This window comes from Triticum aestivum, chromosome 1B, assembly GCF_018294505.1.
Source record: "Triticum aestivum cultivar Chinese Spring chromosome 1B, IWGSC CS RefSeq v2.1, whole genome shotgun sequence".
NCBI classification, from domain to species: Eukaryota; Viridiplantae; Streptophyta; class Magnoliopsida; order Poales; family Poaceae; genus Triticum; species Triticum aestivum.
In genome coordinates, this window is record NC_057795.1 from 493,811,518 (window position 1) to 493,823,341 (window position 11,824).

Below are 11,824 nucleotides of genomic sequence, written 5' to 3' on the forward strand. Positions count from 1 at the left end.
AGCACGAGCGTCGGCTACGACCGTCGCACAACGGAGCTACAACCGCAGGGGGGGGGGGGGATGCTACAACCGGTGTGCAAATTGCTACTGCCGGCATTTTTTTGCTGGAAGCAGTTGAGAGTAGGCACGGAGGAGCTGCATCCAGCGACATAATTTGCTACTTCCCGCATCGATTTTTGCTGGAGCAGATTACGACATGATACATCGATGGCCTGAGTTTGTGTTGGATGCTGGAACCGTTTGTGTTGGATGCCACAACCATGTCTTTTTTTTTGCCGGAGCCGGCTGCGGTGTGCTACAACCGTGGCTGTGAGGGGGAGTGCATGGTACTGGAAGGGGGGACGGTCAGCTGCTGGCAACAGTGATGGCCGGAGTTGGGTATGCTGCAACGACGACCGGGGAGCAAGGGCGTGCTGTGCGAGGTTTTTTTGCTGCAAGGGGCACAATCATCGTGCTGACTTGGCGGCAAGTTCGGACGGCGGTGAGGTCAGCCAGATGATACCTGATGGCGAGGGCAGCAAGTTGTTCTACGGCGAGGTCAACGGCGCTCGTCCTTAGTAGGGTCGGCGACGCTCGATTCGCTCTCGTCAATTCGCACTCGCGTGATTTGGGGAGAAAAGCTATTCGATACAGAAGCTGAACCAAAAGCTATTCGATACAGAAGCTGAACCTTATCTAACGGCTAAAAATCGCTGAATCGGGTGGCCGGGTGCACCGGCGCTTATTAGTGGCCAAAACAAAAGCGAGATATAGCTCTCATGCTCCTCACCCTGGACTCCACTGGACCAGTGCTTGCACTGTTAATGGGCTCAGCCCAATTGCTATCACAGGCAGACATACAACAAATACAGAGATTTTCTAAAAAAAAAAACAGAGGCAGAGAACGTTCAGGACAAACGGCTTCGTGGCACCCCAGTCCCCCTTCCTCCCTCTCCACACTCTCTCTATTCTCGACTCTACATGTATCAAGGCTTTGGGCCTGAACTCAGTAGCGGCGAGAAGTGAATCCGTATTTGAGTGTTAACAATGCACTTTACCTCTTCAGTCTTCACCCGTTGCAATCAAACACAACAAACAGAATGTACACACGACACCCGACAGCTGATCAGATCAAGCAAGCAGGTGGTCGTGGAACCAGCTCTTCATCATCGCGAACGCGTCCTCGGCGTCGCCGTCGTCCTCCAGCGACTCCGGCCGGTGCGCGAACCCGTGGCCCCTGCCGGCGTACACGGCCGCCTTGGCGCCCCTCGCGCTCCTCTCCAGCTCCCGCACCGTCTCCACGGGGCACAGCGGGTCGCCGTCGCCGCACACGAACAGCACCGGCGCGGTGATCTGTGCCCCGAGCGACGCGTCCATCCGGGACCCATAGAAGCAGACGCCCGCTCTGAAGCAGGCGCCGGCGTCGCGCGCCAGCGTCTCCACGAGGCGGCCGCCCCCGTAGCAGAACCCGACCACGCCCAGCTTCTTGGACGGTTCCGCCGCCAAGAAGTCGTCAACAAGCCATTTCCTGCACGTGTCGATGTCGCCGGCCACCCTCTCCGGGGCCTGCTCGGCGAGCCACTCCTGCAACCCCTCCATCGGCAGGCTCTTCTTCCACGGGTTCCCGCGGAACAGGTCCGGCACCAGAACGCTGCATACAGGAATGCATCCATCGATCAAGCATGCATGATGAGGTGACAAATGCAAAGTGATTGGACCGGGGAAGTGGGGGAGGTCGGTTGGTTTACTTGTAGCCGTGGCAGGCGATGCGGTAGGCGAAGTCCCGGGTGGCGGAGTCCTCGAAGCCGAAGACGTCGGAGAGGAAGAGGACGCAGGTGCCGTTGTTGTTCTTGACGGCCTCGAGGAGGTAGGCGCGGACGCTCTCGTCGTCGCCCTGCCCGATGACGACGTCTGTGCCCCTCACCAGCTCGCACGCCTCGTCGTCGTCCACGGTGCTGCTCGCCACTTCAGACTGGCTGCAGCGCGGCCCGTGGAGCCGGCGGCTCCGGGGATGGGTGACGGTGCAGCGCCATCTCTGCACGGGAACTGAAATTGTTACGTCGTCAGAGCGCGGTGAACTACGTGCATCTGAAATCTCCCAATATAGAAATTGCTACAGTTGCCATAGTTTGCTCAATCACGGTGTCCAATTAAACACAGAGAATAGGGTGATCAGACATCACGACCAATTCAAGCCAAAATGGGGTTCGGGGCATCAAAGTGCAAGTGGATAACACAGGAACGGAAACGAACACGTACTTACAGAGGACGGCAAGCGTGTGGGCCGCGCTCTGGTCGCCGGCGCAAGCGAGCAGCAGGCGGCGCTGCCCTCGCGCGGTGGCGACGGGCGCACCGCGGCTGCGGCCGCCGTGGCCGCCATCGGGTGCTGCGTCCGAGCAGGGCAGCTCCGGTGGCTGGAACCAAGCGTGGGAGGCGGGAGATAGCCTAGCTGCCTGCTATGCTTGCCAGTGCCAGCCACCACACAAGGCTCGGGTGTGGATATTTTTCCTCCTGACACGTGGGGTTTCCGTGTATGACGTCCAGACGAATGGACAGAAGTTGCGGTTTGGGCGATGCAGGTCGTGAGTCGTGACCGCGTACAGTACGGTTTTGCTGCAGCTATGGATATGGTTTATTATCTCCGCGCTATATTACAGCAAAAAAGTTTTTTATCTCCGCGCAATACTGGCTGCCTGGAAACTTCTATCTTGACGCATAATGCGTCAAGTAGTCGGCTCGTCGCATAGAATCGACCAGGCTGGGCGGCCCATTAACGCCAGCACAGTTGGACGCTGGATCCTGAGAGGTTCATGTTCGTTATTTTTCCTTTTTCCTATTGTATATTTGACCGTTTTTCTTCTGTTTCTTTTTTTCAAGGAAGTTCTAATTTTCAAAAATTATTTGAATTTCAAACATGCTTTTTTTCGTAAAAAAAGTTGTTATTTTCATAAAAATTGTGCTTTCAAAATTATCTGGAATTTCAAGAATTGTTCTTGTTTTGATACAGTTTGTATTTTTTTCAAAAATCTTTGCGCTTTCAAGAATTGTTTGGAATTTCAAAAAATATTTTTATTTACTAAAAAAGTTCACAAATTAAAAAACAGATGTTTTTAGCAATTTAAAGTTTTATTCAAGAAATTAAAATTTTTGTTCAAATTTTTGAGAAAAACTTTGGAAATTTCAATTTTTTCAGAAAATTCAGAACGTGTTTGGAAGTTGGTAAATTTTTGGACAATTTTAATAAATAGAAATATCAAATTTTGTTTATAACTTGGAAAATATTTGAAAACTTTATTTGTTTTAAGTTTCACCAAATGTTTGGAAATTTTAAATTTTATTCATAAATTTGAATTTTTTTGCAATTGTAAAAAATTTGTAATTTTTAAAAAAGCTATTAAAAGATTTTTTTTCACGTTCTTTTTATAAACCAACTTGAAAAACCCCGCGCGATATATTTCGTTAAAGTGATGTGCCGTTATAGGGTCATGTGTCGCTAGGGTGACGGTCTCCCGAGTGCATGGCGTAGGGTAATGTGCGGCACGCCTTCATCGACCGTTGTTACCTATCCCCACTGCTAGCCTATGAATAAACCACCCCTCTTTGCACTTGTGTGCACAACACCCTCCAGTACCACCCAATTGTATATTCGAGCCTCAAGGTAGGAATGGAAGGGCCTTCTTCCTCGTCTCCGACTATGAGGTGTGCCGCTAGTCTCCACCGTGGCGCGACGCCTCTGGTCGATCCCCTATTGGAATCTTCGCCTCGTTCCACTCCCCTTGATCTCCCGCTCCTCCTGTCCCGCTCATCCGAGTCAATCGACACATGAATCAATGCCGGTGACCACCACTCAACAACTGGTACCACCGAGAGGAAGCGTTGATGTCGTTCGTCGAGCCCCCGCCCTGTTTCGACCACTGCCATGGCCGTCGTCGTCCCCTGCATCCAACCATCTTAGCCCTGAGACCAATCAAGCACCCTCATCATTGCTAGCCTCGCTAGTGAGCATTGATCTCTCTCTCTCTCTCTCTCTCTCTCTCTCTCTCTCTCTCTCTCTCTCTCTCTCTCTCTCTCTCTCTCTCTCTCTCTGACGCACACTCACTCGACCTCCCCCCCCACCGTGGTCCTCTATAGTTGAGTGGGTCCCGCACCCAAAGCGGTACGAGGAGGAGGCGTATTCCATGTGGCCGCTCTAGGATTTTCTGTTAAATCAAATAAATTCAATTTAAATTCTTCTTTGACCAAACTTTGTCCACTCATAACTTCCAAACTACAAGTCCAAATGATCTTTTTCTTTTTTGTAGTATTTTCTTGTGAAATTTTCTTTCCAGAAAATGTTCTATTGCTATTTGTCACTCTGTTAGCTAGTATCCACAATAGCTTTGGATTTATGTGATATTTATAAATTGTTTTCAAATATATATTTTCGAGGAAGAAGAGCTTGATGGTGAAGATCTAGAGTACCTAGACTGTCATCTTCACCAAGGCAAGCCACACAACCATTGCTTGTTGACTTGTCGAAGTCATAGTCCATACATATGTACTCCCTCCGTCCGGAAGTACTTGTCAGAGGAATGAATGTATCTAGACGTATTTTAGTTCTAGACACATCCATTTTATTCATTTTTTGGACAAGTATTTTCGGACGGAGGGAGTATTTTAGAGCATATTTGTATTTAGTTACTTATGATACTATGGGCTACATGTGCATGTATATGTTTCTGATGAATATTTTTCTTTGGTAGTAGCATGAATGCATGATCACATTAATAATGTTAATTAAAAAAATCACGGCATAAGCATTTGACTGATTGTATGAATATGGTTGCTTTAATATGGTTGTGTATCTTCACTCATTATGGAATTCAATAATAAACATGAGTTGGATCAAAGCATATATTCAATAAAGAAGAACTTGTTAAACTAACCCATCATTGGCTTGGTCTAGTCATGATGCCATCGAGTCAAACTTTCCACATGTGCAACCACATTTCCCTGGGAATGACTTAACTTAGGTCTATGCACATGCTCTTATTGGTGTCACCATCTTAGGAAGAATTAGACATGTATGCTAACCTGGCCCGGCTACCGACGTCTAATTCTGCGAACCTGGGAATGGTATGGTTCACATGTTATGAATAAAGTAATCCCAAGATGGGGGAAATATGAGATCACAGAAGTGGTAGAGCCTTTGCTAGGCAATGAGGCTAGAGATTCCTCCTCCGGGACATTACCCCAAGGGATATGTCGGTGACACGGTAAGAGTAGTGTGCAGAGTGTATAAATCAATTCGAATAGCCGAGTCCCGGGTAATGGCCGCAGTTCATACTAGGTCACACCAGCGGTCAATGCCAATGATTAATACACATGAAGTTTTCATGGTGGTTAAGCTCAAAGATTTGTGTTGATCACGAATACGATGTGGTGATAAGATATGGGTCATGAGGTGACTGAAGGTTGATAAGTGGTCGCGGTGATCAAGTGTGGACATGACCAAGGTCATAGACACAACCATGTGGTAAGTTGTAATGACCAAGAGGCCAATATGGTAAGGTTGCATAAAGCTAAGTGATAAGTTTGCATAAGATCATGGTAGAAATAGTATTGTTCTTGTGTTTTGTGCTGCTTCTCGACCATCTCATGCAGCTGCTGAGTTTCTCTTTGTAGCACTGCTCACATGCTCTGTGCTAATTTCCAGTCACCTTGGGCAAATTCTTCTTCTTATCCACATTGTTGTCATGCTCCGTGTCTTGCCCTGACCAACCATCTTGTGGCCAACAGTCTTTGGCAGTTGATCATTCATTACGGTGACACCCCCGAGCTTGGTGGCTACCGATTCATTTGTCAGTTTTATGCAAGAGTTCTAATCAACCATCATTATGCTAACATAAAACTTCCAAGATGTATCATTCATACATGTCTATGCATATGTGTGGTACGTATTTGACATGTTGCATGTTATTATTTGTCGTGAGCTTGCGATTACATTCAGTGTACTCACCTGACTTTTTATGCCAGATGTTGGAGATGCTGATTGTGAGTATTTCGAGAACGATCCTGCATGAGCGCTAGGATCGTGTCCTACCAAGGATCCCTTTGGGATGGAGCCCCACCATCGTTGTCATTCTGTTGCTAAACTCCGAGGTCTTTAGTTAAATAATGTACATATTACCGCCGCACGTATAGTGCCTTTTTGCCTCTCCAAGTGATGTATCGTGAAGACCTATCTACCCTATGTGTTGCAATATATTGTGGTTGTGCTTGATGCCAATTAGCATTATATACCAAAGGATGCGGATTCTTGGGCTAGTATGCAGGGCACATCCAAATTGCGGAGCCGGGGTGCCACATAATGGCTTGGATGTATGAACCCTAAACTGTTTGAGCCAAGTAGCCAACACACATCTTTGATCAAGCCTTCCAACTCTGACAAATCTAGATCGAATTCTTGTTTCCCATGTAGATCCAGCCCTTCAAACCTATCTTCAACTAATGGTTTAGGAAATGTTATTTTGTTATCGCCGGCATCGCCTCCCTCATAAGATCCATCCGTCGTAGCCCTATTCGACGTCGGATCTGCCATGCAGTGACTTCTTGTGGTCTACAGGAAAGGATCGATGCACTTGCGCCCTGCCGAGACCTATCAAGAACGATGAAACGATGGTTTTTGAACTAAGGTGATGGTAGCCGTCAAAGGATATTTGAGAACCCTAGAAAGCTAGGTGAATTGCCTACCGCACTCGATGATTGATGCAATTGCTAACGACAACGAAGCTCTCTTTCTCTCTCCCCCTCCCTCTCCCATATGAGGTAACCTATCAACCCATATGAGGTAATAGACCGCCATGCCTAATCTAGGCCACTCGTTCAAATGCAATGGCCGTCTAAAATTGTTCAAATTCATTAAATGGGTTAAAACAGAAGAACATCCTTAAACATGGTGATTCATGTAAAAAAATCTATTTTGAGGCCCCACAAAAAAGGACCATTTGAGGGGCCAAAAACTGGAATTTAATCTTCTTTCCTTGATGCAATTAAAGAACCTTTTCAACATTTCCTGTGTCTCAAAATCCATGTGGAATTCAACATTGGCTTAACATTGAACTTCCATGTTTTCTTGTTCCGATCTTTTGTGCTACAATCGAGCACGCCCTTAGCAAAGAGTGGATTCAGCACTGCTAGGAACATTGCTTCGACATGCATCTCCAGTCATGTGTAGCCATGCACGCAGGTCACACTAATCATGGCACCACTAGCACAACAAATTTAAAGAGTTGCCATGAAAAATGGCGATGTCTCCCTTTGATGGCAGACGACGCCGTTCCATACCTGTTTTAATTTTTTTTGAACATCAGTACAAAAGCAAGCGTTCATATACACGCGCATACACTCACCTCTATGAACGTACGCACGCACACCCTACCCTTATGAGGACCTTTGAAAGATTGAGCCGACATATCATCTTGAAATTTACGAAGTCACCGTAAGCACTTCGTCGTCGACGGGAACGTCTCTTCCCACTGAATATGCTTCGCCGGAATTCCTGAAATAAATTCAGAAATAAATGTGAGCACCAGGATTTGAAACTTGATGAACTAGGAATACTATAGTCCCTCTAGCTATCCAACCACAAATTGGTTCGCATACATGTTTTATTTTGCCCTAGCCGTCCTGCATTCACACCTGTCCAGTCCGGTATTCCCGCATACGGTCCCAAGCTGCTTATCTTTTTGTTGCCGACAAGGAAAGGATCGCATGGTTTTATCTTGTTTGGTTAGAGAACACACCGTGGTACCGGGCTCAAAAGGGTGGGCACGACCTTTCCGGTGGTTCTCTCAGTGCGGATCAACGCACGGGAATTGCTCACCTACAGGACGGAAACTGCTGCTTCTTTTCTGCACCGAACCACGGAGTAAATGGCACCAGACCACGCTGGATTAGTGCACATTTAGTAGCTGATATAATAAACCCTTACGGCAATTCTGCACTGAACCACGGAGCAACTGACAGCAGGTCACACTGGATTACTGCACATTCAGTAGCTGATCAACTGCTAAGACAACAGAAGAAAATTAGGGTAACGGCTACGACAATTCTGCACTGAACCACGGAGCAACTGACATTCAACAACTGATGAACTGACGCACATTCGTACGCTCTTAGGCCTTGCACAATAAGAGATGCTTAGAAAAATAAACCGAGTTTTTTTAAAGCACCGGTGCCTATTTCTACAGAAGAGACGCTTAGTTAAGCGTCTATCCTGTATAAATAAGCACCGGTGCTTAAGGAAAACCTGGTTTATTTATCTAAGCATCTTGCATTGTACAAGGCCTTAAGATGATGAACCTTAGCAACATACCCAACATGGTATTCCACCAACCATGCTACAACAGCGTCAGAGTGAAACTACCACAGCGTGACCTCTGAAAAAAGGGTGAGCGCCTCAGCACAACTACTCCCTCCATCCTATAATGTAAAGACGTTTTTTGACACTAGTTACATTATGAGACGGGGGGAGTAGTAGATAAATTTCTGGAGAAAGGGAAAGGAATAACACATACTAGATATTACAAGAAAAAGATTAGGGCAGGAACATGATCGACGCAACGGAATTAACAGAACATCAACAAAACTGGCACCAATACATAAACATAACATTCTGGAACTCATCCTGTGCCCAGCTCTACACCAGAAATCCCAAAGCCAACATTTTTCATCCAAAACTATGAAGGGAACCCCCGGTCATTCCCTTCGTTTTCTGCCTAGCTAAGCAGACCAACATATAAACCGACACCATATTACAGGGCCACCAGCTGCCTCTAAATTAATCAACTCATCAAGTATATTCACATCTGATCTGATGCTAACCAGAAGGAACAGAATGAGAGAGGAGGACAATGTTACAAGGTTCCCCCATTTTATCTTCTGTCGAATGCTCTGGCCTCAAATAAGCGAATCGGACTTGGCGGGCAATCTTCTGTAGAAGTTGAACGGGACAGAGGGCATCCTGCTGCGGAACCGGGGATGGCGCAGCAAGTAGAGCATAGTGATGACCAGCAAAACCTGGAACGGCGTCACATACAGCACAATGGCCACCACCAGGGACAAGAATATGAAGATGGCTGTGGCACGGGGGTCCCTCCAGCTCAGCAGCGCATGGGCTCTCTCACCTTGCGTCGCAAGGTCCCCGACCACCGTCTGCACACGGCCTCCAACACTCCTCAGCCTGTCGTAGCGCAACCTTACAATGTCAGCTGGCCTGTTGGATGGGAATGTGTCAAACTCCTCATCAAGCTCATCAGGGTGTGTGAACTCAGCCTGCGATAGCTTAGTATCCATGTGTGGTGGGTGCCTTGACCGGAAGCGATAGTTCCACAGTCCGATCATAAACATGTAGAGGAAGATGGTAGGCAGGATGAGCTCCGGGTAGCAGATCAGTATCAGGAACAACATGTGCACCAGCATTGTTGTGATCGGGTTTCGCCAGCTCCTGATGCCATCATACCACTTGGCCATTGAGGCAAAACCACAGAACAGAGAGGTGATGCGATAGAAGTTGGCCTTGCTGCGCCGGAGACTGAACATGTGCGAGCCCACATCAAGCGTGTACTCAACCACCTCCCTGCGCAGAGGAGGCTCAGCACGGCTAAGCCTTGCCGAAACAATCTGCATCGCCTGGTGCCTCAGGTAGTCCAACTGCATCACTGATATTGGTTGTGAGTAGTGCATCTTCGGCAGCAGCGGACGGCCATACATTGCCATCATGTTAACCCATGCCGTGCATGTAAACCGCACAGCCAAATGCAGCTCACCGGTCTTCTTGAGGCCACTTGGCTTAAGAGCCAGCAAAGGATAGAAATGGGTGTACACCCGGTCAGTCTCCAGTGTCGAGAGACGGATTCTGACCTTGCCAATGCTTTCATCCCGGGCATCACCATTCTTGCTCCCAATCTGGCTATTGTCAAACACCACCACCGTGATCACGGTGCAAGGATCAAACACCTCCCAGGTATACTGCTCATTCCACTGGGGATTCAGGGTGTTCATGATGGTTCTTGTGCGCACCCATTTCGGACCATACTTGGCAACACAGTAAGCGTCGGTGCTGCGACCATCCTTGGCCTTCATGGGAATCAAGTTGCGTGCACCTAGAACCCCCACCTCAAGGATCCCAATGCTCGGCTTCCGGGTGTGCTTTGATGATGGCTGGAGATCACTGCTGTAGTAAGTCGACTCGTCAAGAACATGGTACCCAAAGTCCAGCGACATCCGAAGCTGTATCTTGCTCGCGAACTTGCCCTCCTTCTTCTCGCCGTCGTCGCTGGGGCGCGCAAGGCTGTACCAGCGCGGCTCCACGGGCTTGCCGAAGTGGTCATGGCGCGGCATTGCGGCGTTGAGGGGCAGCATAATGCGCCCGAGCGGCTCGTCGCGGCCCGGCCCGACGCGGTCCTCCACGGTGACGAGCAAGGGCTCGTCGAAGGGCTCCGACGCGACAAACATGAACTCCTCGTTCCACATCGGGTTGGGCGTCCCCGGCGGCCCGCCCGGGCGCGTGCGCCGCACCTGCCCGGCGAGCTGCAGCTTGACGGAGGCGTTCATGGGGCGCGACGTGTCGTGGGGCACGAGGTCCTGCGCCCCGATGGCGGCGACGCGGAGGTACACGAGCTTGGGCGAGAAGTATACCTTGGCGCGCGTGGAGGCGACGGCCGACGGACCAGCCGCCCCATGCGCATCGGAATGCCAAGCCTCCGGAAACGCCTCATCGGCCTGGGTCCCGAGCCACACCGACAGCATGATCTCGCCGCGGTGGAGCTTCTCCCCACGCTTGCCGTCGAGCCTGTACCACTGGGGCGCCAGCGGGGAGTCCGGCGGCACGCGGACCGGGACCTCGGAGAGATCGAACCCTATGCGGCCGACCATGTCGTCGCCGCCGGCGAGATCCTTGGCCTTGACGGCGACCTCGAGCAGATGCGACTGGAGGTGCGTGGCGGAGAAGGCGAAGACCTGGTGCCAGGAAGGGCTATGGTGGCCGGCGAGGACGGCGGTGGTGCCCTTGAAGTTGCCGAGCTTGACCTCGACGAAGGGGTCGATGGAGCCGGTGGGGGAGACGGCGGGGAGGTCCCGCGCCTTGACGACGTGCACGTAGAGGAAGCGCATCGGCTCGACGAGGTCGTAGGTGGAGGAGATCTTGCCCGCGGCGTTGGCGGCGGCGGCGGAGGGGTTGAGGCCCGGGATGTTGAAGCGGGGCCGCAGCATGGCGGCCAACGGCGGGCGCGTCTCCGTCAGCCCGAACTGCTGCGGCGGCGGCGCCATCGGGCCCCCCGGCCCGTGCATCATGAACGGCCGCGGCTGCATTGCTCCCTTCATATCGGCGGGGTCGCACCGTCGCTCTGCGGTGGCGGCGGCGGCGTGGGGAAGGGAGGGGGGGGGAGTGGAGTGGGGGCTAGTGTGGCATTCCGTCGAGCAGTTGGTGGTGGGGTGGTGCCGTGGGAGCGCAATGGAGGGGAGCGTGCGTGCGCAGGGTACGGTAGAGGGATCTGTAGCACCTCGAAACGAATCCCGGCCGTCAGATCCGCATCGGGTGTCCCTCGTATATCCGTATCTAACAAAAAGGGGTAGATAAAGCGCAAGGACTAGACGCCCAGACGATAGAGCACGATACGTGACCGACGTGTAGGTCAGCGCAGCCCGTGGCCGCCGTGTCAGTGACGTTGGAGACACCCCGCACGGCGTGGGAAGGCGCTGGCGTAGTGGGAGGCGCGGCCTGTTGCGAGGCGGGCGGCGAAACGTGGGGCTCCACCCGGGAGGGATGGATGTGCTGGACAGCTCGACGGGCCGGTGCGTCGGA

At 50.6% G+C, this 11,824-nt stretch overlaps 2 protein-coding genes across 3 annotated transcripts; both read right to left on the minus strand.

Moving 5' to 3' along the window:
• Positions 1–693: 693 nt before the first annotated feature.
• On the minus strand, positions 694–2,513 carry LOC123134375 (carboxymethylenebutenolidase homolog). Of its 2 annotated transcripts, none has more exons than XM_044553648.1 (3): positions 2,243–2,513; positions 1,728–2,014; positions 694–1,630 (listed from the first exon to the last, which is right to left on the minus strand). In XM_044553648.1, exons 1-3 carry the CDS (start codon positions 2,357–2,359, stop codon positions 1,111–1,113), a joined length of 924 nt encoding a protein of 307 aa, XP_044409583.1. In that variant the 5' UTR covers positions 2,360–2,513; the 3' UTR covers positions 694–1,110. The 2 variants fall into 2 exon arrangements, with proteins under 2 accessions (XP_044409583.1, XP_044409578.1); XM_044553643.1 differs by having other exon boundaries at positions 1,728–2,025; positions 2,239–2,495.
• Positions 2,514–8,571: 6,058 nt separating this feature from the next.
• On the minus strand, positions 8,572–11,561 carry LOC123134392 (FT-interacting protein 3). The gene has a single exon (XM_044553656.1). It carries the CDS (start codon positions 11,341–11,343, stop codon positions 8,920–8,922), a length of 2,424 nt encoding a protein of 807 aa, XP_044409591.1. The 5' UTR covers positions 11,344–11,561; the 3' UTR covers positions 8,572–8,919.
• Positions 11,562–11,824: the final 263 nt, after the last annotated feature.

What these genes read in the sequence shown, in the direction of transcription:
- LOC123134375 (XM_044553643.1), bottom strand. Translation starts at nt 2,359, where the DNA reads ATGGCGGCCACGGCGGCCGCAGCCGCGGTGCGCCCGTCGCCACCGCGC. An exon ending in ACGCTTGCCGTCCTCTGTAA is followed by an intron (nt 2,026 to 2,238) that starts GTACGTGTTCGT and finishes TAACAATTTCAG; the next exon opens with TTCCCGTGCAGAGATGGCGC. An exon ending in ATCGCCTGCCACGGCTACAA is followed by an intron (nt 1,631 to 1,727) that starts GTAAACCAACCG and finishes TCCTGTATGCAG; the next exon opens with CGTTCTGGTGCCGGACCTGT.
- LOC123134392 (XM_044553656.1), bottom strand. Translation starts at nt 11,343, where the DNA reads ATGAAGGGAGCAATGCAGCCGCGGCCGTTCATGATGCACGGGCCGGGG.